Source organism: Mastacembelus armatus, chromosome 6 (genome assembly GCF_900324485.2).
Source record: "Mastacembelus armatus chromosome 6, fMasArm1.2, whole genome shotgun sequence".
Classification (NCBI taxonomy): domain Eukaryota; kingdom Metazoa; phylum Chordata; class Actinopteri; order Synbranchiformes; family Mastacembelidae; genus Mastacembelus; species Mastacembelus armatus.
This window is the reverse complement of record NC_046638.1, coordinates 11,905,330-11,932,412: the sequence shown is the minus strand read 5'-3', so window position 1 is coordinate 11,932,412 and position 27,083 is coordinate 11,905,330. Positions and strand designations below refer to the sequence as shown.

At 41.5% G+C, this 27,083-nt stretch overlaps 1 protein-coding gene across 1 annotated transcript; it reads left to right on the top strand.

Annotated features, from left to right (window-relative positions):
- The first annotated feature begins 93 nt into the window (after positions 1-93).
- Positions 94-26,569, top strand: iqsec3b (IQ motif and Sec7 domain ArfGEF 3b). The gene is made up of 15 exons (XM_026312011.1): positions 94-807; positions 6,911-6,985; positions 10,740-10,857; positions 11,851-12,255; positions 12,672-13,396; positions 14,062-14,223; positions 15,594-15,716; positions 19,962-20,128; positions 22,862-23,001; positions 23,180-23,311; positions 23,471-23,570; positions 24,213-24,371; positions 24,471-24,563; positions 24,944-24,987; positions 26,099-26,569. The coding sequence occupies exons 1-15, from the start codon at positions 284-286 to the stop codon at positions 26,516-26,518; spliced, it is 3,387 nt and encodes a 1,128-aa protein (XP_026167796.1). The 5' UTR covers positions 94-283; the 3' UTR covers positions 26,519-26,569.
- Positions 26,570-27,083: the final 514 nt, after the last annotated feature.

The following is a 27,083-nucleotide window of genomic DNA, read 5'->3' as shown; positions in this document are numbered from 1 at the left end:
CCCGTCACATCTGGATCTGACTCCTCTCTTCAGCACCACTCAGCAGCGCAGTGGGAAAGAGGGAGAGGGAGAGAGTGAGAGAGGGAAACGACCAAAGAACGAAGAAGCGGAGGCTAGCTCGCTCGGTGCAGCCTCATCCACAGCCGAGGAGAATCAAGGAGAGGAGAGTGGTAGGACACTTCACCCTCTCATCCGCACGGCTATTTTTGTATCCTGTCTGTCCTCCATCCGTCAGTCCCGCTTGCTTTTTCTTCTCATTTTCTTTTCTACTCTTATCTTGGATATGATGAGCTCCAGCCTGCTAGAAAATCCGGTGCAGGCGATTCTGTACCTGCGGGAGCTCACCACCATTGTCCAGAATCAGCAGAGTCTTATCCAGACCCAGCGCGCCCGGATCGAGGAGTTGGACCGTAGGGTGGACGAGCTCATCGGCGAAAACAGGCACCTGCGGGACGTTAGGGTACAACAGCAGCATCCTTACTATCACCACCATCACCATCATCATCACCCCGACCCCAGCTGCCTTCATCATCACCGCCACCCTCAAGACCAGCTTAAGACTAGCGCGGGGTCCGTGCCAGACCATGCGGCTCCACCAGCACAGGTCGAGCCGCCTCCGGCGGTCCAGTCATCCCCTTCCCAACCTATGGATCCGGGGGACATGCAGCTGGTTCCGGCAGATCCGTCCATGGTTTCTCCGGTTGAAAGTGACCCGGAAAACGGCGGAAGTTGCCCCAGCTGCCGCTCTTTGGTTCCGATGACCCCAACAACACTTTGTCGATCCCTGGTTCTGGCTAGAAAATCCGAGTGAGTAGAGATTATGTCGTTTGCGTGTGTGTCAGTCCTAATATAATGCAGTACAAAGAATGTATAAGGCAGTCTATCCAGAAGGTTTCTTTGGTATTTGTGAATTTTTAAGACCTCTCGTAGTAGACTTTTCTGCAGTATCGATCTACCTTGCGCAGAGTGGCCTGTTTTGAAGCCTTCATAGTATTTGTGTGGCATTCGTCTAAAACTGTATAATTAAGCGCGTGCGCGCGCGCGTGCATGCCTTGCAGATTGCGTTTAATTAATGAAGAAGGCGCTTGCAAATTTCCAATTTTCATGTGTGTGTGTCTGTTAAAGAGAAAGAGGTGGATTATTTAAATGAGAAACTGGATCACGATCACTGGATCATTACATAACAAACAGCTGTAGGCCTGTGTGTGTGTGTGTATGTATGTATGTGTGAGTGTGTGTGTGTGTGCGTGCGTGCGTACACGCGCGCGTGCGCTGGACATGCACTCAATGGCACTCAGCGGTCAATGTCAGCTCTGACACAGGAGCTGCTGCATGTGCGATGATGAGGCGAGGTGCTGCTGGTTTTTCTGTTAATTACTGCACGGGATCCGGGAACTCTCACGGGACCTCTGATGCTGCTGTGTCAGATGAGACACAGGTGCATACACACAGACAGACGCGCACACACATAGACACACACCGCCATGCTTGGCACCATGAGCATCTAGTAGGTGAGCACATCGCTTAATGAGAAGAAACCATCTTTTCTCTCTTTCTGTGTGTGTTTTCTGTTAAGTTCTATCCCAGCAGGAGTCCTGATTGGTCTCTCTGGGACTCCACCTCCAGTGAGGGGAACAGAGGTTGAGGGGAGCAAAGAAGTGCAAAAAAAGAGATACATGTATATGAAAAAAAGCTTGTTGATTTTAATCCTACAGAGAAAAATTCAACTGCTACATTCCCTGATCTGGAGTTGTGTGTATGTGCCTATCTGTGTGTGTGTGTGTGTGTGTGTGTGCTAAATGCCTGTTGCTCTCCTCTATAGTCTTGCCTGGAGCTGGAGTTGTGGTTGTGCCCTCTAAAGAGGTTACCCCTCTTCTATTTATCACAGTGTAACGCTGATACTTAATTTAAATTAGTAATACTAGTGGGGGGAAGAAATTATATTAAATATATGTGTAAAAGCATCAGATAGAAAACTACATGATTCTCAACCAGCTGATCAGGTAGTAAAGTGGGCTAGTGGTCAAAATTCCTGCTCCTGCCTTTGCTGCTGCGTGTCCTTGAATGCGACCTTATATCTCCATCTCCTCACTGATTTTAACTCCGCCTGCACTTGCAGTATACACTTAATTTCTAGTTTTGCATTTTACAAACTTAATAGCTGACACCAGCTGAATGGAGATCAGGTCTAGCCACTGCTTTTCCAGTTGCAGTGACCTGCGTGTGCCAGCATGTTTCTGTGTTACAGAATGTGTGTGTGTGTGTGTGCAGGTGTATGTGTTTGTATCGTTTTGCATCAGTCTGATCTAACTTTATATAGCTTCTTTGCCCTACAGAGAAATGAGATGCGGGCTTGTGGTCTGCGTATGGTTGGCTGCGGGTGCATTTGTGAGCTCTGTTGTCAGTATGGCATATGCAAGTGGATGTGCCTATAGAGGGGAGAGACAGGAGCTTCTCCTCCGTTCAGTCTGTTTCTCTTTCCAGCTGAGCCTCCTAACTGCCCCACTTAGCCCATGGAGCGAACAGTAATCAGCCATTCTCAGGAGAGAGAAAAAGGCAGAGAAACTGAAAGAGAGAGCTGCACACTCACTCGTTGTCTTTGATGGAGCCCTTGGAGGTGTCTAGCGGAAGTAGCTGGAGGCTGACGTTGGAGTGGACCAGTGAAAGGAAAGGAGAAAGACAGACGGGGAATAAAAAGACAGAGTGTGGAGAGGAGGAAACAGGAACGGAAAGTGGTTTCAGTACATAGAGAGTGAGACAGGTACACTGAGAGACCAGAACAGAGAGCAGGTAGATAAAAAAACCAAAAAAAAAAAAACAAACAAACTATCAAAACAAACAAAAAAAAAACACACACACACACACACTAAGCATCTGGGTTTGCTGTTACCCTAGATTTTCTAATTTGCTGGTGAACAAATAGATACGTAGGTTGGGCAGCAGAGAGACAGAATATGACATGCTGTGGCGCAGTGGAAGGTGCACACAATGTACTGGCACCATCTTTTGAGTCCAAATAGAGCTGCTCGTGTTGCATTTCAACCCTCCTCCTTCTCTCCACTTTCCTTAGAGTCTCTACTCTGGACACTGGCTGATGAAAAACACAGCGATTAGAGTACTCTTATGAAACAAGAAAGAGGAGGGATGGTGTGAGGGAGGAAGGTCCACATAGAGAGAGGGAGAACATAGGCTGACAGCAGGAGACATGTACTGTTAAAATATTCACCTGTTCTCTTTGTAAGCGTTGTTGCAGGCGGATGGTCGTTATGTGTGTGTCTTGTACTAACAGATGGATGGACCTGCTGAGTGTGTATAAATGTGTGTATATGCTCACAGACCCAAGCAACCTGGCCTTTTCCTTACTGCATGACCAAGACAGACAGAGCAATTTTGTACCGTTTTATATCAGCCTGACAACATTTATACGGGACTCCAGGACTTTAGTAGTTCAGTACTTTTACTACAGCCTAAAGATTACCGTAAAATCCACCTCTGTATTTCTCTTGTTAAAAAACATATTTATTTTAAATTGTCTGCATAGTTTTTTTGACATTTTTCCCCAACTTTTTTTTTAAATTTTAATGTCTATTGTATAGATTTTGACAGATATTATGAATCTCACTTTAAAGCATTTCGACATTTTGAGAAGTATCTGCTTTTTGCATAGAGCTACTTACTCCTGTCTGTGCTAAGCCATAACATTATGACGATCTCCCAAATGCTGCGTCCACGGGAGTCAGTGTGGCCTTGATAGGCATTTGTGTAACTCTGCAGCTCACTATGTATCTTCTGTGAATCTGTTTGTTTAGTAGTTATACTGTCAGGAAGAGAGGACATTTGTCTGTTATTCAGTAAATTGTAAAAGGAGTGAAAACTGTAGTTGTGAGAGTTAGAGATAATTTTTTAGACAAATGCAACAGCCTCCCGACTTTAGGTATGTAATAGCCAATTTGCAGTATTTGTCATTTTCAATCATTTTACCAAAGATTCAAACAAGATTGAATCTTTTAAAAAGAATGAATTAAATTTAAAAGTTTGATCCACAGTAGGTCAACCTCATCATCCATAAGCCTTGAGTCCCCATGACTCTGTCAGCAGTTCACTGCTTGTCCTTCCTTAGACAGCATTTGGTCGGTACTAACCACTGCAGAGCAGGAACACCCAACAACACTTGCAGTTTGAGAGGTGCTGTGACCCATTGATCTCATCATCACAGTTCGGCCTTTGCTAATCACTCAGATCCTTATGCCTGCCCATTTTTCCTGCCTCCAACACATCAGCTTTGAGTACTGAATGTCCACTTGCTGCTTAATGTAACCCAAACAGTGACTAGTACCATTGTAACAAGATAATGAATGTTATTCCCTTTATTTGTCAGTGTCATTACGGCTAATTGGTTTTCCAAAAAGCCAAAGTAAATTTTTAAGATTTTTTTATTTTAGCAATTATTGATGTGCCACCTGTCTCACATATTTTACTACCCATTTGATTGGTACTTAGAGCCTGTGGCTTTATTAGAAAGATGTTTTTTCATGTTGATTTCTGATGAGGGTTTATGACTGAGACATCTACATCCCTAAGTTTAAGCACATCATAAGCACATTTTCTCTCTCTTCTCTATTTACTCTTTCTCTATACCTATCCCTTCTGCCCTGCCATCCCCCATCATCTGAACTGTCCTGTAGCTGGCATCATCAAAATAAACATGATCAATTCAACAAGAGTAGTTTGTTCAAGACCTCTTGGAAAAGCAACTCTTTTGCCTCAAAAAGGCATCCAGATCCTCAGTACTGTATGCCAAGCAGCTGGACAGGACCAGTGGAAAAAAAAAAAAAAACTTAAGCACGACAACTACTCGGTTATGTTTAGGCATTAAACGTCTTGATTTAATTGTGACTTACATTACAGCTGTCACTACATACCCCTGGGTGCACAGTAATCAATCCTAGCAATCTCCTCAACTACATTTCTGTTAGTTGCTAATGCTAATTGCCATTGCCTCCAGCAGGTGTAGTAGGATCCTACTGACCGGTATATATAAGATTAATGTATGCAGATAACTCTTATTCAATAGTAAGACAACAGTCAAATCGGCTATAAACCATGTAACTCCAAGAAACTGCTGAACCTCATTCTTTTCTTATTACTTTAGTTTGGCCCTATGACACGCTCCAAACTCACTACACCTTGAAAGTGAACTAGTGCACTTGTGTATTGCACTGTTTTCTGAGCCTTGTATTATCTTTACACCTAGACAAGTCCACATTGAAAAGGAGATGAGATTCAAAGACATGCATCAAGTGTGAAAATGATGAATGGGTTTTTAAATGGAAAATATTTTAAAGAAAGAAATATTGGACAAATAGGGCCATCTCATATTTGAGGAAGCTTTGTGTAGGGCTAAAGCAGTTATAGATCGAGAAAGTAAAAAGTAAAATTGATAAAAATGAAGAATTAAGTGTAGCATTTTACTATCTTGCAGGTAACCTCTCCGGGTTAGCTGTTTCTCTGTTTATTTACATTTATTTGTGTATTATAAAATGTAATATACTTTGACAATCATGTTTGAAGATACTCACCTCTACTTATTACACAGTGTTATTGTTACTGCTACCCAGTTTTCCTGGATATGAGACACAGGAGAGTGCTGCACAACAAAGAAAAGCAGAGCGCCTCCTGAGCAACAAATATTAAGACGTGACATAATTATTTCAGATATTTTTGAAACCCCCTGATATAAGTAAAATGCAAAAGATTATAAATATATTGACAATTGAAGTCCATAAAAGCTGAAGTTCTGTGCTTTGATCCCCACCTGCAAAGCTCCCATGGTAAGGCTGCAAACAACAGCATATGTGTTGCTAAATATTGAACAAATTCAACTATTTGTGTATATGTTCAGTATGTTTGCATATGCGTGTGTGTGTTTCAACAGATGGAGAAGTATTATTCATAGAAAACAAGTGTGAAGAATGCTGATCTGAGATATTTAAATAAAAATCAGTGTCCCTTTAAGTCTTTTGAAGTTGCCGTGAAAAGGTAGCTTTTTATAGCTCGGACTGTCACTCTGAGTCTTGCGCTGACTCTGAATGCCTGTCACTGTGGGTCTTTGTCACAAGCAATATGCTGTGCCCAGGTCAGAAGACTTACTGTAGCGTAGCCAAGAAATTCACTGTCAACTCAATGCTTTAAGCTCATTGTTGAATGACCTAATGTGACCTATGCTTACACCCACATTTTCCAAAGATTTTGCTGTGAGACATTGATGATCATGGTAGATTTGGCAGCAGAAGTTGTCCAGCATCCATGTAGTCAAAGGGTTGAGCTATGCAACGGCATACACGTGATATGATATTTATATATTTTTGTTCTTGGCACTCTAAATTGCTCCAGATAAAAGCACCAGTGGAATGCTTAAAATATGAATGCAAATGCAAAATGCATGAGAGAGAAATGAGAGAGACGAACTTAAAATGAGACAACCCAGGAAACAGAGCTGGAGTAACCATCTGTCCAGATTGGGTTTTGGGAATTTTGCTAAATCACCACTGATCTAATGAATTGGAGGAGGTTGAGGGAGCAGGCACATCCAGATGCATAATCACATAAAAACTCACATCATTTCTAGGCTTTCTCAGACTTGAATTAACCTACATAGGGTATTTACCTCAGGATCAGTGCCAAATGGTAAACAGAATCTTTGGAAATTATCCAAATGAGTCAAGGGAGAGCCTCCGCTTATAGGATGTTGCACAAAGAACAGACAGGGAGGGGAATATTGAAACAAGGGAAATAACAAGCACCAGCCAGTAATAAATGACTGACACACTGTCCTTCCAAAACTGTTCATTTCCCCTCTTTCCAGTCTCCTTTGTTTACCTCTCTCCATTTCTTATCTGCCCTTCTACAGGAGCGAGACCGTGCTGCATCAGTTCTGCTGCCCTGCCCCTGAAAATCCAGAGGCTGACACCACTGGCTTAGCTGGGTAAGACAGATTCAACAACCAATCAGATGCTTGTGTTCCCTTGTTTTTTTTTCCATGTTTGCTCCCACTGTTCTTACGAGGTGCTCTTTCAGTCACTCAAAACTTTCTGTGTCTCAATAACAAGGTAACTGTACATGTGTATCATCTAATTATGCTTTTAGTGCATGCACAGTACTGTACACGATTTGATCACAGTATATATTTATGGACATGTGAGATTACAACTAGAGAGTTCAATTCTCTAAAACAAAACTACAGCTCCAACAATCCAAATGGTTACTCTGATATATGGAGACAGAGCAAAGGGGAGATACCATATGAACTGATGTTGCCACTATAAAATTGCCCATGGCAACCCAACAATGATGCAGCGACTACCACTACCATAGTAACTGGAGAAAAGAAACATCGAGAATATACTGCAGCCACTTTTGCCGTCTGTTTCTGCGTGGGCAGCGTTGTTTGTTGTATGAGTTTGTTCATATTTTTTTGCACGCGTGGGAGCGTGTGAATGCATGACGTCTCATTTGGGAACGTTTGAATGAGCAGAGATCTGTTCTCAACTTTGAAAGCTGATCTTGTCATGTTTCTCAGTGTGCCCTCCCTCCTCTAGAATTCCTCCCATCTTTTAATCCCCTGTATTCGGCTTCTAAATCCAGTCTTTCCCAGTCAAGTCTGTTTCTTCATCAGCTGTAATAGCTTTCCTCCTTTTGTTGTTTATTTCTGTATGCATCTCTACTCATTATTTATCTGCCTGTTGGAAGACCTTGTCTTTTCTAATGATCTCTCTGCAATTATTTCTATCTTATCCCTCCCTATCAAGTCTCTCTCTCATTCTGTTTTTATTAATCTCACCATCTGTCTGTCTGGAATCCTTCTCTTTTCTTCTCTCTGATCTGATGACTTAACTTCTACACCCACATAGTGTTGATTGGATGGGCTAATGGCACAGCAGCAGTGGACAGCCAGCTGAGATGATGAGATGTAGAGGAACTGTGTAGCACATTATTATCGTAATCATATGAACCAATGTGTCCCTGGCATCTGCAGCCACTGAATCAAACCTCCCGAGAGATGTCATGAGCTCCATCTCGAGCCAAACCTGGAATGTCTTTTCTTTCCTCACAACCTTGTGTGTATTTGTGCGTTTCTCCCCTGGCTGTACAGTGCTGCAGGTCTCCGTGGGCCCCTGAGCATTGCGATCTGACAGATGTTCATTTCTCTTTCACCATGACATCACATTTTCAGGCAGTGTGCTTGTTGCTGCTATGTATATGAGTATATGTGTGTAAGAGAAAGAGTGTGTATACTACCCATATCATTATGGAGGCTTTTGCTGTCTAGATGCATTAATAGCTGAACTCCTGCTTTTAAATCCTCTAATGTATTCTAATGTACTCTAATGTATTCTGATGCAGCAGCGGGGCCTAGCAGTGTTTTAACAGAGTTTTTGATAGAGACAGCCTCCAGCATGCACACACCAAGCCACTATCAGTGTATTTTCCTGTTGGCCTTTCTTTGTTCCAGTCTCTTTTTATTTTCTCTATTTTCTCAAACTTTATTTCATTTAAAGATATGATCAGGCTTCTCTGGCCCTATCTCTGACTTATGGCTGGGGATACAGAATAGCTGCTTTCACAGTAATCAAAGAAAACAAAGAGGAGCTTCAGTGATGCACTCATTATTTAACCATGAGCAGGCTTTTTCTTCTCTCCAATCCTGTTTAGCACAGGTCCCCTTTGTGTAAAAATTATTAGAGTAAGCATTATCTTAGTGGAAAAAAGACTGCACAAGCACAAAACAACACACACACATACACATGCACACATACATCTTTGTGAATACACTGCCATAATGCAGTCCCAGCACTCTAAACCCTAAACCTAACCAACACAAAATGCCAAATCCCAATTCTTACCCCAATCCTTATTCTACCTTGAAAAAAACACATTGTGAAAAAGTTATGATCGGCCAAAATGTCCTCCCTCTGATAGAATAATGCTCAAAATGGTCCTCACAAAGATGTGCAACTACACACACACACTCACACTCGTAATTGCAGACCATTATAAAACCTCTTAGGGTATGATCATACCTCTATGCTTGCAGCAGTCCAGTTAAGCTGTATAAAAGGTGCTGAATATCAGTGTTTGCCTTGTGCTTTTAGTTGTGGCGAGATGCCAGAGAAGCTGGCCACATTAAAAATCTAAATTTGACAATGATTAAGCTTAAGTTGTAACAAAATTTCAATAACTGGGAAACTTGTATATACAGCAACAGAACACCTTTTGTTATATTGTAAGTAATTTGCATTGGTAAGCCTTACATGGCTTTCATAGAATTTCAATCACACTGTCATGTAAAAGAACATTGTTCCATTTTTGGACAGGGCCTAAATCTGGGATTCAGCACAGATTTAAAGGTTGTTGATTTTTTTTACTTTACAGAAATGACATCCATTGAGTCACATTTAGTTCACTTTTTCAGCATGTTATGTTTGAGTTTGAGAATATGATAATCTATCTGTTGTCTTATACTGTAATCCCAGCAGCAGAACATGGAGAAATAGTTATGTTTATTCCTGTTCAGCACTCAGAAAATTATCAGTTTCATCACAATTTCTACTGAAATGTTCATAAATATTATGTCATTGCCATGGAAACACATCGTCCTATTTAGTCTCATGTGCAAAATCAGCACTTACTTCTGTGGTAAAACATCTGGTGAGAACCTGTTAATAGGCCATATGACTCAATAGTGCAGATTCATATGTGGATGGCCATTCGTTCAACTCCAAGGCTATGCACTAATACATACTCATACTCTAATACATACTCTCCTAGATTTCAGTGGATTGTCTAAATTCCAGGCAGTGTTCTTCAGTCCTCTAATTAGTCCAGTCTGAGAGCAGAGTGTTGCATAACAATGCAGATTGCAACCACTTGAATGATGAGTGTGTTTTAGTGTATATATACACTTATACATATTGCTTATTGTAGTGTGAGATTGATAAAGCTTAACAAAGATCTTTTTGACATGTTCTAAATTGTGCTTAAAATCCCAATCAGTTTTGCCTTTGATTTAAATGAAAGTTAAAAAGGGCTTAAACAATAAGTTTATAACTAGATTGTGGCTTCCAGCCTGGGAGTCCGAACCCCTACAAGGTCCAGGCAGAAGATATCACAAACTGAATCCAAAAGGTCACAAACTGATCACCCAGGTAGAAAAAACTATTCACAATTTCTGGATGTACAACCTGTGAAGTCTGAGCTGCAGCAATAAACTTGCTAATTATTTCATTGGTTAGATCATTTATTAAACGAAACATGCTAAACATAAGTGTTTATTGCTGTTTTTCTTTGTTTTACTTCACTGTAATTAAAATGGATAGACTTTTTTTATAACAGATTAATATAGAGTATATTATTGAGTGTTATATGTAGGATGAAAGAAGAAATGGTTTTGCACACAGTCTGTAGTATTTTTTTATTTTTATTGTTATTTTCATTCTGGTCACATAGCCAAAGTTTCACTCCTGAAACCCACAGTGGAGCCACAGATCTGACCAAATAGGACTGGACACATCAACTCAGTCATCCTTGCCCCGAGCCACTACAGCCACACATCACTATCCACCTGCTGCATCCCTCATGAAACTCTTCACACTCTGCATGGTTGATGACCTGCCACTGCGATAACAGCAGAGTTTTAAAGGTCAGTAGGGAGGACTGATAGAGTTCTGTTCTTATTTCAGTGGACAGATGCTGAGCCTGGAGGATGGAACGTCCTCTAGTAGTGGACAGGAAGTGGAGGGGACCAAGAGAGAGGGTCCCAGTGAGTACGAGATTACCCTGGAGAATAAAAACAAGCAGGTATGCCTTCTTTCAACTGTGTGTCGGCCCATACACACATGGTGGGATGGAACAAACTCTGCCTGTTTTAGAGTAGTTTGAGAAGTAAAGATCATTTGACATTGTGTGTTGCATGACAAAAAATATCGCTATTCAGATCTATTTCTGTCTATGTGAACATGAAAAAGAGCATCAGCTACTCCACTGCCACGACGACAGGAACTCAAAAGATGTTGGGTTGTCATGGTAACAGCTAATAACTGCTTCTGGAGATGTCTTTATTTCTCATAGCAAACTGCTGAAGGGTCTGCTGTTGCTTCTGTTATTGCTGCCGCAGTATATGAGTGGGTATATGTGTATGTGTGTGTGTATACATGCACTTTATGTGGGTGTGCTTGTGTTCGCAGTCACACACCCGGACACATGTGTGGCTGTCCTCCTTTTTCTTCCTCTCCCTCTCCTCTCCCCTTGCCTCCCACTCCCCCATCCTCCATCTCTCCCTTGCTAAGAATATATGAGGGCAAAATTCTGGAGGATGCTGAGATTCTGGGCTGAGCTGCTCTGCCAACAAACCAAACAGAAATAGGCTTGTGCGGGTGTTTACTTTTCTATCAATTTTCTCAACAGCACCTTTGTCACAACCCATCCATCCTCCTTTCCAGGACCCTTCAGCCACTGTTAACAGTTGAATGATGATAGATGATGTTTATTTTAGCTCTAATACCATAAACACTCACCGGTTTGAAAAGAGTAGATAAATAAGTAAGAAGGATACTTCTAAGAAGTGTGTGAATGTGAATATCATGACTCAGGCAATGCTGAAATTCTTTTTATCTTCTGGAGACATGGGCACAAATTGGCAACATGATGTTTGCCTGCTGCTTGATGAATAAATACTTTTCAGCGGTTGCTGTGTGCTTTCCAGTATCACTCTTGCAGTTTCTTCAGTTTCAGAGCCTGGTAAACATGTTTGGTATTTAAACTCACTCCCCCTCACTCTCTTCCTCTTCCCAGATAGAAGAGTTGGAACAGAAGTATGGAGGGCATCTCATAGCGAGGCGGGCAGCCCGTCGTATCCAGACAGCTTTCCGGCAGTATCAGCTGAGTAAAAACTTCCAAAAGATCCGTAACTCGCTGTCAGAGAGCAAGTTGCCTCGTCGGATCTCCCTGCGTCATCCCAGCCCTTCAGGCCGAAACCGGAATGCAGCCCAGAGACACAGTTATACTCTACATCCAGGTGGAGGACAGATACCTCTGCGTTCCAAAACTCCCCCTCCTCCCCCGTGTCGCTCCACCTCTTTGCCCCCTTCTCCTGCATCTGCCCCACCAGCTGCTACTCCCTCTCCTGCCCTGAACACAGCCCCTCCTCAAACCCCTGGACCTACGCTCACACAGCTGGAGGACTGCTTCTCAGAACAAGTGAGTTTTTATTTTTTCTTACAGCCCCCCAATAAAGCCTTATTCTAAGCAGGACAAAATGGTGCAGAAAAAACAATTCAAGAGATCGAGTTTCATGAACTTCATATGTAGTTCTCAGCCTTTCTAACAGCATGGTTCTAGCAATGTCATTTGGTCAGTTCGTCCAGGACTGAATTGTCTCAATTACTCAATTACATTCATGATCTCCTCAGGAAGAATTGTAAAACTTTGACTTTTTCAGAGCGCCATCATCCAATCAGAATTTAAAATGTGACCCTTGTCCAAGCAAAGAGTGGATACTCAGTGGCTTGTCCTTTTTTGTAGGCCATTGTGTGCAGAGACGTCTAGCTCCACTATGCCTACAAATAGCCTCTGATAATAATCTTGCTGTATTTTTTTTATCCTCCTAATTGCAGTTACACTCCCTGGCCCAGTCGATCGATGACGCTCTTCGTGGTTGGAGCTTGTCAGAGGGTGGAGAGGGGAAGGGACTACTGATGGACCCTGGGGCCCTTCGGGCAGCTGCTGAGAGTGCTGGTCTGCCTCGCAGTGCCAGCTCGCTGCTAATGGCCTTCAGGGATGTCACTGTTCACATCGACAGCAATAGCTCTTACACGATCTCCTCCGCCACCACCACCACCACGACAACCTCTCTGGGCAATGCAGGTGGAGAGCCAGGCAGCAGGAAGGCATCTGTGAGCGGGATGGCTGGGGGAGGAAATGGACAGTCAGGGGAGGAGCCAGAGTTTCCTGCACCACCTCCCAGTGAGGAACTGGAAATGGTTGATCCAGGATCCAGGAGGGGCTCTGCAGCACCAACTCCAGCAGGAGGAGGGATGGAGGTGGAGGGCAGCTCAGACAGACTGGGATCCAATTCCACTTCTACCTCTACTTCCACCTCAATCTCCACCTCAACCCAGTCTAACCAGCAGCCTGCCCAAATTTACACCCAGTACCAGCAGTACCACTACACTCATCCTCAGCAGATCGCAGGGGGGGCAAGCCCTGACACCATGCAGGCCCTGGTTGTCTCTTTACCCAGGGATCGCTGCCAAGATCCAGTCTCTTGTCGCTCACCAACCCTGTCTACAGACACACACCGCAAACGCCTCTATCGTATAGGACTCAACCTCTTCAATGTGTGAGTGGGTTGGCAACACATACACACACTGTCGCACACGGAAAACTTTTAAATATTTCTGCACCCTCTGGCTCAGAGTTCAAAGTACGTTTATTACTGTTTGTGTCTTACAAATCTCCAATGGGCCAGCAAACTGCTCTAAGCAGCTGCTCATTAGTATTTGTGAATGTTGGGAGGAGCTGCTTTTTCAGTGCCATCTTGTGATGTTGTGACGTCCATAACAAAAGAGACAGGGAGGGGGTGGCTGATGAACTGAGGAAGAGAGGTGGAGAGATAGAAAACAGAGAAAGTTGAAGAGGGGAGGCAGTCAAGGAGGTCATGAACAATGTGAGCCTCTCAGCTCCTATAAATAGAGTCCATGACTTGCACTTATTATTACTGCAGTTAAATCAAAATTAAAGTAAATGAACTCATACGCATCAGTGACAGCCTGATCCAGAAGTCCGGTGCTAACATCTTCTGCACATGAATGCACTCATTTTTTTCTTTTTGTATTATTCATCCCCTTTTTCCAAAAGACATTACACACAGTACATACAGCAAATACAATGCCATACATTTTCCGTCTCACTCAGGGACACACACACGTTTCTGCTTGAGCTCACAGAGACATCACATTAATCCTTTTAAATCTTAACAACATCTGCTTTTCTGCTGTTGGCTAGGAACCCAGAGAGAGGTATCCACTTCCTAATCACACGTGGTTTCGTCCCGGATACAGCCATCGGAGTTGCGCACTTCCTGCTGCAGAGGAAGGGGCTAAGCCGACAGATGATTGGAGAGTTCTTGGGGAACAGCAAGCTGCAGTTCAACAGAGATGTACTTGAGTATGTTGTCATTTTTTTAGAGCTGGTTACACAACACATCACACACAGTTTGCTCAGTTTTCATGGAGATGGATTAGCTTTAATTTATGAATGGTACCACTTACCCATGAAGCACTCTCTATTTTAATTGTTGGCCTCATCAGCATTCACATTTTTTTTTACTAACAGTCATTAGATCAGGTATAAGCAATCTGGAACAATTTATTTGCATTTCATTAACATTTCCAACTAAAGACCTATATTATTAATCTTATTTATTAACATTTGTAAATGCAGATTTGACTACTTATTGCAAAGGAAGAGACTTTATTTGGTCCCTAACTAAATTACTGCTTCTCTTTGACATACCATCATCTCATCTCAAGAATCATTTAATATTTGTTTGAAGGTTTCCACCGTATCTCATCAGCAAATTTAAATTGCTGTAGAGGTACAATCATTCTAATCCATGCATACATAAAGTCAACAAAGTAAACCAAAAGTCCATTTAATAGCTGTTCTGGGTGTTTTGACTGTATCAAAGTACCTATCAGTGTCAGGAATGAAGTGTGAACCTCAACCACGTAAATGTGATAAAAGATGTAATAAATGATTTGTAGGATCTGACTTTAAAAAAATGGTGTATTTTAGAATGTCTGAAAGAGAACTGGCAATTGAACCTACCCACCAGATTTACACGTGATAACACTCACAAACTCAGTTGCAGTGGCATGTAGATGCGCTTGCATGCATAAATACAGAATATCCACGAAAACAAGCATTTACCTAATGTTTTCACACTCATCCTTTTTGCACCCAACCAGTGTGGACACAGATCTATGATAGAGAAGCTTTTTGCTGAGGTTGTTGCAGTGTCTGTAGAAATAGGTCACTGCGCTGAACATACACACACTCAAGCACACACCCTTACTTTTCTTTCACACAGACACAATACACACAATTCCGTGTATGCACTACTCCCATTGCCACAGCCTGTCCTCAGCCTTTCATGTACCTCTCTTGCCCCTTCGCTTTTTGCATTTCATTATTTCACCCTCTCATCTCTATCCTTCTTCCGTCTTATCTCCCGACATGTTGTCAGACCCTTTCTTCTCCACTGATGTTTGCACAAAGTGTGTGTGTGTGTATTTTTGTGCATGTGTTGTCTCTATGTGCATCTTCCAGGTCAGTTGTTCTGTAATGGAAGTATGACTGTAAAAGTAAGATTTGCCATTAGCCCATGGGTTTGTTGCCCATGTACAGTACATGCACTTGCACAAACACATATTGGCTCACTCACCGTCTCATTACAGTGACACACTGCAAGTAAAACTAATCTTGCTCTCCGTTTTTCTTGCTTTTCTCTCCCCTCTTTCTCTGTCACTTTATAGTTGTGTTGTGGATGAGATGGATTTCTCAGGCATGGAGCTCGATGAAGCCCTTAGAAAGTTCCAGGCTCACGTACGTGTTCAGGGAGAAGCACAGAAAGTGGAAAGACTCATCGAAGCCTTTAGGTGAGGCTGTCAACTCGCTTACAAACAGGCCTTGCTGACTAAGAGCTCTGGCTTCACTTTTTAATACAGTTCAACACAGCAACAGTCATCACATGACTGAGCAGGGCTGGTAAGGGCACATTGAATTTTTAAATATGAATAGACCTTTTGCCAACGGCTACCTATGCAAAACAGGAAAAAAATGACACGTAACCATGCTCAATATGTGAGCATGGTTACGTGTCATACATATTTTGCAATAGAACAGAACATTTAAAAAAAATATTTTCTGACCTTGTCTTGCAGCTTTGGGGTGGGGGGCTATCAAGCATGGCATGCTAATAGGCCAACTCTATAGACAAAGTGTTTAACTGGTTCTGCCAGCTCACCGCAGAAGTCTCTGATGAGACCAAATCCCTGTATCATTAATAAATTACACAGATTGACTGTAACCTTTGACTAAACTCAGCAGTGTTTGATTGTCAGCCAATCATAATGAAGATCTGAGCTGCAGGCAATCAGTGTGTGTTCCATCAGGCCAAAAATAGATGCTCCATTTTACAAATTTCCTCCCTAGATGACACTTCCTGGCCAAATCTCCAGGCTTTGTAGGCTGTTTGTATGTGCTGGACAATGGTGAGCCCATTTCAAACTAAAAACACCCATGAATATGTATAAGTGCACATTGGTACCCATGGGTTATTAGCCTAAGTTGGTTTTCTGTTCATTTTGCCAGTGCCCTCCAGTCACTAAAATTTATGAGCGTTTCTGCTGAAGAAGACTCATTTAAATACCCAGAGGACCTTACGAGACAAACTGTGGTTTGCACTTTCCCTTTATGTGAACTTGCCTCTAACAAACTCCTAGATAGAAAGGTGCTTTATGATGTTTTGCCTTTTGGCTGAAAATTATCTGAGGTGACAGACAGGCAGAAGTGACCAGACAAATAGGTTCTGCAATTGTTACCTTATCTGCTGTCTGGAACTGTCCTTGAATGGTCCTGGTATTATCCAACAATTGCCCCCAAGACTAAAACACAATAAAAACGTCCATCATTGTTTTCAATTTCAGAGTAATTGATTGCATTGCAGTGTACATTTAATCTCCCTTTGCTGATGTGCTGCTCTTTCCCTCATGATTACCAACAATGTGACCAGCAAGACATGACTTGAGCTGCTATTTTTCTGGTCAAGGAGGTTTCTTCTGGAAGGATAAAAGCAGTGTTGATTGATGGATTAACAAATTTTTCACATTTTAGAATGAATAGCAGCATCAGAAGAATCATGACAGATATTTTGTCTTTATTAATTTGAAGCAGGAAATATTTCAATTTAAATCATTATTGATGATTTATTGATATTTTTGTCACACAAACCCTAATCACAAGACTTTTTGCTAACACGTTATGAGTCACAGTCTACAAGCCTCCAATAACAGTAGCAGCGACAACAGCAGCAAAAGAGGTTCCCAGAACTCATACATTTCTTTTATAAAATGCAGATTGGTATAGTTTAACATTTAAAGCTGTTACTGCTGCTATCAAAAGGAATTGATATGTTATAAATAGAGACAATGTCTATTTGCGTCATAAACATTTTCTCCTATTTTGAATTTCTTCCCAAACACATTTTTGACTTCTATTCTACAACTTGGTACATACCATAGGTGGTTGACTCTTGAGTACAAGCCATCCCTTTAATTTAGGATATCATCTTTTATTACTCTTTAATAATAACCTTTGTGGGTGTGGTTCAGTGTAAACAATCACAGTCATCATTTTTTCACAAAGTAGGCTACACATGCTTAAAGAAATCTCACTGGATACCCAAATGTCCCATGGGGAAGTACTTAACATGTTGTGACATGTTATCAGTGGCACCACCACCATGTGGAGAGTTAAAAACCTCTTTCACTATCTCCTATTCCCATATGCTTACAGTTAGAAATATGTTTTCACGTTCACAGCAGCAGCTTTCAACAACCACGTTGCATTTTTTCAGAAAATGCACATTGTAGTTCCTACACAAGATTTAATTTAGAGTAATAGACTGACAAGCACTGCTATTCAAAATGGGTCATAAATATATAGCCCTTCCTGGTGATGAAGGACTATGACAGCCAATGCAAAGGTGAGGCTTAATGTGTTTTTCTTTTTAGTGGATTTCTAAATAATATAAAACAATTAGATGATCACCAGTCTTGAGAAAAATATGTTCTTACTTGAAGCAAAGAATGGTATAGGAAGAGGAGAAAGTCCCTGGGTGCAGATTACAAATTCATCAGCAATCTGAGACCATGCGCTTTGTAGCTTTAGCTTTGAGTCAGAAATGAGCTGGGTTTATTGGGATAGCCAGACATCCAACGCCATGTCTGTTACGTAACAGTTGTTATGTCATCTGTTTGAAGCACGTTGTACTCTTGTCCTGAGTAGTTGTACAGAATGGTATTTGTGCCAACTGGCATGGAACTTATGCAGATATGAAGATAAGGGATCTGGTGCTGGTGTTTAAATACACTGATTACATAAGATGGAGATCTGAGCTTGAAAATATGTGAATGAAGCGCAAACACACACACACATATCCACCACTTTAGTTATTCACTCAACTGTTTGCTCACTCAGTGTACAAACGTGCACACATATGCAGTTATACATCTATGCATGACCATTTGCATACATACACTCTCACAGCACATCTTGTCTTGCTCTCAGTCTTTGATGAATTTGCCTCAGAATAACATCCAGTTGGCAAATCAGGAGTCTTGTTTGTGCCTGTGTATGTGTTTATGTATGAGGCGGTCCAAATTATATCTATAGGGATGTTTGTGCCAAGCAGGCTCAAAGCTATTGCTACTGAACTGCACTATAGTTGATTGAGTTCAGCTCTCTGACTTTAGATCTTGTGTGGAATTTGGGAAGGGGCTTTGTGGTGGCACAGATCTCAGATGGTGTCTTATTTTTTTGCATATGCTCTGACAAGTACATAGTCTTGTTCAGCAGAGCAGGCCTCTCCATGTCTGCATCCTGCCTGGCTACAGAGATAAAAAGCCTCCCACCACTGAAATGGCCCACTGTGTAAATGTAAGTGACAGTAAAAAAGATAGGGAGGGAGCTGTGGGGGGATGACGGGTAGGAAGTGAGAGTTTGTGAAGCCTGTGGGCAGCAATGGAGCAAAGCAAGACCAAATGCAACATCATTGGTTCCAAAGCGGACTGGACAGTGCTACCTTACCTAGGGCATAAATCATTTTGTGCTGTGAAATATCTCCTATGTCCTGTCAGTTTTATTAACGGCAGAGGGATCGCTCCTCACATCTGAGTAGAAGTTACAATCTACCAATTTTATAAAGTAGTGCAGTTTACATAGTGAGATACAATACCTGCCTTAAAATCATCCAACTGCCTTTCTCATAGGTGCACAAACACCTTTTTAAAAGCTATTCCTATACTGCCTTTATGACCTTTGTACTCATCTCTCTTAGCAATACAGTCCCTGTTTTTCTATTGTGCCCCCACATATCTAAAAATTTCCTGCCATTTCATTGATGAACACAGTTTAAACTGGAAGAAAATTCTGGGATTTGGGAGAGCGATTAGTCAGTGAATGCTTCATTAAATTTTGGCACATTGGCTCTGAGCAGGCAAATACACAGGTGCTAAGAAGTGTTTCTAATGTTCTTACCGGTTATAAATGGGGTGCACTAAATATTCAAAACACCTTGTAGAATAATATAATACAATTCAACAGCAGCACAAGCTGCGGCCTTCAAAATGACCACAAGGTTTCATCAATGCATCTATAAAACATAAATGTAATGTGAAAATCTTCATGAAGGTAGGATTTATTAGTCCAGGTATACTTAATAAACTTTACAAGTGCATGTGATTCAGGATCTAATTGGACTGATTTTTGTACATTTCAAAAGATAAAGACAAACAATGATACAATTTGTCCAGGATGCATGGCGTGACAAATACAATGCAATCTTATTTTGTGCTGATTTATAAAAAAAAAGGTTCAAAATGGTACATATGCTCTTATGTACATAAAAACAATAATAATCTCTGGGATATTTGGAGCTGGATAGGATATATATTTGACTTATCACTGGGATTTCAGTTTTGCTGATAGCTCTTTGTCATTCCTTACTTTCTACATCTCTGAAAGATTCCAGATAACCAGAAATCTTGGTTAAGACTTTTTAAAAAAAAAAAAAAAAATCAAACCTCTAACATATAACTTCCTTGTCGTTTTTTCCTCAATAGCCAGAGGTACTGTATGTGTAATCCTGATGTGGTGCAGCAGTTTCACAACCCAGACACCATCTTCATCCTAGCCTTCGCTGTGGTCCTCCTAAACACCGACATGTACTCACCCAACATCAAACCCCAGCGCAAAATGGGCCTTGATGACTTCATACGCAACCTAAGAGGTTAGTGTGTCCATATACAGTATGTGCACATATATAGAGAGAACTAGTGTGTGTTACATAGAGCCTGTTCTTTAAGTATGTACTTTATGTGCCTTTTCAGATGTATGAACATTGCTGCTATATAATTACACATGCACAGCTCAGATGTTTTACTGAGGAGATCCACTGGAGACATGTGCCAGGAAGAATGACAAGGAATACGAAAAAGAGCAGAGTGCAGGAGAAGTCAGTGTTTTATAATAACCACTCTCTTATCAACCTCACTTAAATTTCACTCTCAGTCCTCTGAATGACAGTTTCTTGAACTGTATTAAATTACTTAAAGAGGCAACGGTAGCTTGCCTTTCCTTGCTACCATCAGCAGAAGGAGATTCCTGATATCCTTAGCTTGAAGCTCTACCTCAGAGACTGTGGCATCAAGTCATCCAACTAGCATTAGATTTCATGATATAAGCTTGGGGTTTCTGGAAACGTCACCAGCACTACCCTGGCTGAGTCGCTCAACACTGTCTCTGTCCATTGGTTAAACAGATACATACATTTACTGAAAACAGTGGTAAATGTGTTGCAGTACATTTAACAGAAATCAGTCAAATCAAATTCCTTTTGCATATAATATTGCACACCTGAGTTTTAATTTGTGAACTTCTCCTTAACAGTGTTGCCAGACTGTAGAGATGGTTTGTATGAGCCACCTTATTGAGACAATAGAGCAACTGCTGGGACAAAGTGACAGCACACATACTGGGATAAAAGCACATTTTCAGGTTCACAGCTGCAAACCCTACAATGAAATCAAACTAATTTGGCAGAAATATATGCCTTTACAAAAAAAATGTTATATGCCAACACAATGAGTCATAGTCTCAAATTCACTGATTATGAAGTTTTTAGTCAAGAGCTCCATTAGCTTTCTGCTCCTGTTGCTAATCTTCCCCGGGATCTACAGAGTAAAATGATTTAATTTGCAAACAACATCTGTGAATAATAAAAACATTCAGAAGATAAATGTCAATGAACCAGTTCCAAAATTTGCCAAATGATGATAATCATCACACCTTTGTAGGAAATTGCTTTGCAAGTCTTGATCATTTAATTCCCAGTTTAAAGATTTGTCTGCAGCGTATGTTTGAAGAACAGATTAATGCATATTCTGTTTTATGGAGTACTTTCTTTTTAAAGCTTTCTCTTTTATTATGTCCCTGTGTTATGTCCTCTTGGACCATTTGTTGATATTTCATCTCTGCCGATGTCCTCCTGCAGCTGTTAGTCATGTTATTTATGGTGTCATGAACAAGTGGACTTGGTATCTAGGGGGTATCTCAGAAACAAAGCAAAAATTATTTTTTTACACTCAGTGTAGTCTTATTTTTCACTGCCTGTGCCTGTGGCTATATTTCTTGAGTTCAGATCAAAATAGCATGGTCCTAGTGACAATAATAGCTATCATGTTTTCCAGTTTTGTCCAAAGTGATGAGTCCAGTTGCATGCACAAAGAATCATGGGGGCCCACTTAGAAAAACATGCTGTAGCACTAGTAGTGGTCAAAAACTACACAGTTTAACTTTAAGACACCAAGCCTTGACAATGTCATATATTTAACATCACCATGCAAAGTAACGCTGTCTTTTATAGGTACTACAAATTTTTAAAAGTTATATTGGATTTTTTATGATTATCCCACCAGGAGCATCCATTGGAGATTAGATAAGGGCAGCCCTTAAATCATTATATAATGAGTACTACAGCATGAAACAGACTTGTCTTCAATCTCAACTAAATTGAAAACAAAGTTGTTTACCTTCCCCTCTCCTCTCCCTGTTTCTCCACATGATGCACCTCTGTGCATATAAAGATAATTTGGTTAAATTCTACTCCACATAATTAAATTAAGTTCTGTTTCACTATAGCTTTTTTTTTTTTTTTTTCCTAAAATGTTTAATAAGTTAGGTTTGTACCAAACGTCAACAGCCCAAGTATTGTAACCTAACATATTTAAATAGTTTGGAGCATGTTGTCTTTTTTATTTTGTGCTTCAAAATCAAAGCTACATGAGCTAAAGTGCAATAGTTGAAAGATACAAAAGTTAGTATGTCTGACAATCTAGCTTACTCCTTTTCGGACTAGAGAGCGAGTAGGCTGATCTTATACCTGACAAATTCAGCTTGTGGAAATTCACGAGTGATGTATATGGCAGAAATGCTTTATGCAATTATATAAGAGCTCAGCGAGTTGACATATAGATGTAGTTGTCCAAGGACCTGTGATGAGAGGCAACTGTCTCAACCAGCACTTTTAGTTTCACGTGTGTACTGGTTGGAACTGGTTAAATGTGGCAGCTCCCAAGGTCCTCTCTGTTTTGATACCATGTAGGTTTAAGATCCAACAAATGTGAGCTGTCTTCAGTATGACTGGGCGTTCTTATGTATGTTTCATGCTCTCTGGTCAGAATGAACTGTATATTTTACAATACAGCCATTATAGTTTTAGTCTTTTACAGTGATATTATGTAAGTTGCCATCATCTGCATTTTTTAAACCCCCTTTACATGATTATTCATTCAAAACAAGTCAGATGGACACATGAACAAGAGGCTCTTGAATTGCAAAAAATTTTCAAAAACTCCTGAAAACTCGAAACTCATTCATATGGAATTTAATATTATTTATCTATATATTACTTATTAACTTGATAGTGACCACTTGCACATTATATGGGCCCTTGTTATGTCAGGTGTGGACGATGGAGCAGATATCCCAAGAGAGATGGTGGCTGGCATTTATGAAAGGATCCAACAGAGAGAGCTTCGCTCCAATGAAGATCATGTCACCTATGTAAGCCGCGTGGAGCAGTCTATCCTGGGCCTGAAAACTGTAAGCAATATATGTGTTTGTCTTCCAAGTAATTTCCCCTCTCCCTTTTTTTTCTCAGTTCAAGGAGCTGTCTACACTTATTTGCACAGTCTGCTTACTTGTGTGTCATGTATTATTTTGCTGCACTCTGTCCTCTGTGTTATTTGTCATCTCCATCTCTTTACCCTCGCCTGCGTAGATCCTCGCTGTGCCCCACAGACGTCTGGTTTGCTGCTGTCGTCTGTTTGAGGTGCCTGATGCCAACAAGCCTCACAAACAGAAACTGTCCCAGTTGCAGAGAGAGGTCTTCCTGTTTAATGACCTGCTGCTGGTAAGGATTCACCACAAAAATATCTCCCACCGACTCACAACAGTGCTCCAAATAAGCATGTGAAACCACATTTTTAAAGCCAGTGCACAACATAATTCATGTAACACATTATATAATCAGATATATGTGAATTGAGCCATGTCGCATGTGTCACTGTAGATCCTGAAACTGTGTCCTAAGAAGAAAAGCTCAGCCTCATACACATTCTGTAAGGCGATGGGCCTTCTGGGAATGCAGTTTCACCTCTTCAGCAATGAATGTAAGATGGACTTTTATAGCAACAGTTTATTTTCAGTACAACTCTGCCATGGTGCTTGAAAAGACGCTAATCTACAGTAACCACTGTTAGCACCATCCACAGCGTTGTTGTGTGGGAAGCCAGGCTTTGAATGAAATGCCAAATGCCAATGAAATGCCGATGTTTGATCATAAACCAAAGTATTGCACACATTACAAATTTGACCTGATGATGGCACTAGATGAAAAGTCTGAAGATAACAAGTTAAAACTATTTATGCTGTGGGGAACATGAATGTCTGTACTGATTTTAATTCGGCACATGCAGTGATTAAGCTGCACTGCCAGTATGGCTAAAAAATATTTGCATAAAAGGAAAAAGTGAAAACCACTGCTCCTTAGTGCCTATGAGCCTCTTAAAATATCTGCAGGCCTTCAACAAAGCACCACTGCCAACGGAAATACATCCCAGTCATTAATGTCAAAGTATGAGTTTTTATAGTATATTCTTAGCAGCAAGGTTTTGTGAAGTAGAACCTGAAGTAAAAACTGTCACACAAAACTGTCAAGTATTTTGAAAAACCTTTTTCCGTTTTACATACTCTTTTTAAAATCAAAGTCACAGTGAAAAGCTCTCTCTCTCTTTGTCGGGGTGTCTCATCAGACTACGCCCATGGCATCACCATGCTGAGTCCATTTACCTCAGAGAAGAAGCAGCTGGTGAGTTTCTGCTCCCCAAGTGGGGAAGAGCTCAGGAAGTTTGCCGAGGAGCTCAGAGAGGCTATCGCAGAGGTCAATGAGATGGAGCAAATACACATCCAGTGTAAGGATGGAAGGACACACACCTCTAGCTATGAAAATACAAACACACACATACTGGACTTTATAGGGCTGGTTGCAATCTATCTCTCTGGTGTTTTAGGGGAACTGGAGAGGCAACAAGGCATACAGCCACATGGCATACACACCAACGGCGGGCAAGTGGACACACACACAGGACATGGCTCTCCCTCAGGTGCTGGTTTTGCTCATGCAGCATAAAATGCATAACACAGTATACATTACTCATTACAATGCATACATTACTCAAGGGGATGTAGAAAATAGGACAACTGCATGGAAGATAAGTAGATGAAAAATCCTATACACTGTACAGTATAATTTTACATACAGCTGCAAATTGTAACTTATACTTTTATGTGTGAACTTTAAAAGTGTGAACTTTAGTACAAATGTATACATATTCTTACACTCTAGTCACTCTTTTCTTATCACATGTTAATTATTGATCTTTAAAGGTCTCATCTAACTCTTGAAGACCCATATTGAATATGTCAGAATATTAAGCTGAAATCTAGCTATTAACTTACACCAGTACACCTTTCTCCTCCACAGGCCCACAGGATCCATATGATAAAACGGGCAACAACACAGTAGAGGTGAGTGCCAAAGCTATTGTTGTCTCCTTCAGGTAAGTATCCGCTTCTTCACCTCTGTGGGTGCGGTTTTGGATGTGAGGGTGTGTGTGTGTGTGGTTAGAGAAGGACTGTGCCTCATCCTCAACAGAAAATCTGCTTTATGCTTTGCTTTAAAAGAGCTCCCCCTGAGGCACATCCCCACTATGCAGCCAGGGATACAAAGGCCGCTGAGAGGAGTCTGCTGTAGTGGTGCTACAAACAGTCTCTTTCTGTGCCTCATGAGTGGATCAGCAGCCACTCTACTCGCTATACAACATCCCTTCTTTCATCAACTGCTGCTTGCCAGCCTTACTATATAAGCCTTTGCAAGCCACCATAAGCCTGGCTGGCTCCTAGAATACCATCTACAAAGCCAGATAAGCTTGATACTGTTAACAGTCTGGTGAGTGTGTGTGGGTGAGAGTGTGTTCGTAAAACCAGCCGTTCCTCTAACTATGCACAGTGATAGAAGCTGTTTTTACCATTTCCAGTTTCTCTATGTTTTATTCCTTTGCCCATTTCTCTCCTGCACCTCAGTCAGTTCCTTTGAGTTGTAAATTATTGTGTTAGGGAGACACCAAGCCCTCGGTGTCACCTCTGTCCTCTCCCGACTCTCCTTTATCTTTTAGATTCTCATTCTTCCACTCACTGACCATATTTTTTGCACACACAAACACACACACAGTCATATCTTTCTATAGTTGTGAGAATCCTCAGTGCCTTTGCCTAACCTTAAACACTGCAACTAAATGCTTAACCCCAATCCTTGCCCTCGAACAGGTTTCTGTTTCTTCAGTGTGAGTAATATCAGGCACACACATATACTATAAAATCCAAAATATTCCCACAAGGATCTCTGGCCAAACCCTATTCTTACCCTGCAGCCCTTTTTCTCTCTCTGGGCTGGTGTGTGTGTGTTTGATTGTATATATGTGATGAGAGAAAAGGAGTGTATGTACTTTGCATGCGCTCGCTCTGCCTATTACCTACCTGCATGCCTGCATGCCCATGTGCGTAACACACCAGAGGGCTGCATAGAGGCTGCGTTCAGGCTGGTAACTCCTCATGCATTCTCTGACTGTTCCTAAACTAGGTGTCAATTCACAACAGGCTGCAGACCTATCAACTGAGCCAGCCCAGCACTGAGTCCATGCCTCTGGCCCTGGCTGCCCCTCCCGCCCTGCTCAGCTCTGTGCAGCCTGGGGAGCTCCGCCCAGAAACACTCATCCAATGCCAGCAGATTGTCAAGGTGATCGTGGTGGACCAGAGTGGGCGAGGGCGGATGGAAGCCTTCCTCAGCCAAGGCCCAGCAACCCATCAGCTCATCCAGTCAGCTTTGTCCACACCTGTTCGCGTACGAGAGGGAGATGGCCCTCAGCCACCCCTGCCACCACCCCCTCCTCCTTACAATCACCCCCACCAGTTCTGTCCCCCTGACTCTCCCATGCCCCTCCACCACACCATGCCTCTCACCCGCAGGCGTAACTCCAGTGGCTCTCGCAGCATTGTGTGACTTAGCGGCTACGCTACGAACCTTGGAGGGGAGACTTTACCTTCTCACTCAAACAGACACAGTGGAGCACTTGTTGACTCACTTTAAGTTGTAAGGTAAACGCATTAAAAAAATGTTAAATATACAGTATGAGTCGCATGGAGGGACAAAGGAAAAGGAAAATAACGAAAATCTATTCATAGTTTTGACAGAGTAATGTTTTCAAACATAGAATGGGTTTGATGTCATTTCTGAAAGACAACTCCAATTTTTTTTTGTCATCTAACATGTCACCTAGTAGCTGATGATGTTTGTCTTGACTTCAGGATCTTTAAGCGACCTTTGCATTTTTAAATGTCACCTGTCTGAGAAATATATTTGTGAGCTATGACGATGAAATCGAGAGCTGATATCAGAAAATCAAAACGGCAGCCATGAAAAGGACATGGAATCACTTGAAATATGAAGGACAAAACTCAGTTTTGTTTTATTTTCTTTCAGTGTATTTATGTGAAGTTCACACCTCTCTGTTTGGTCCAGGTTTTCAGTATTAGATACCACATTCAGTGAGGAACCAATCTAGCGT

Bases quoted from the DNA above. Each gene is read 5' to 3' on its own strand.
- iqsec3b (XM_026312011.1), top strand. From the start codon at position 284: ATGATGAGCTCCAGCCTGCTAGAAAATCCGGTGCAGGCGATTCTGTAC. The intron at 13,397-14,061 runs GTGAGTGGGTTG...GCTGTTGGCTAG, and splicing joins GGACTCAACCTCTTCAATGT to GAACCCAGAGAGAGGTATCC. The intron at 24,988-26,098 runs GTGAGTGCCAAA...TTCCTAAACTAG, and splicing joins CGGGCAACAACACAGTAGAG to GTGTCAATTCACAACAGGCT.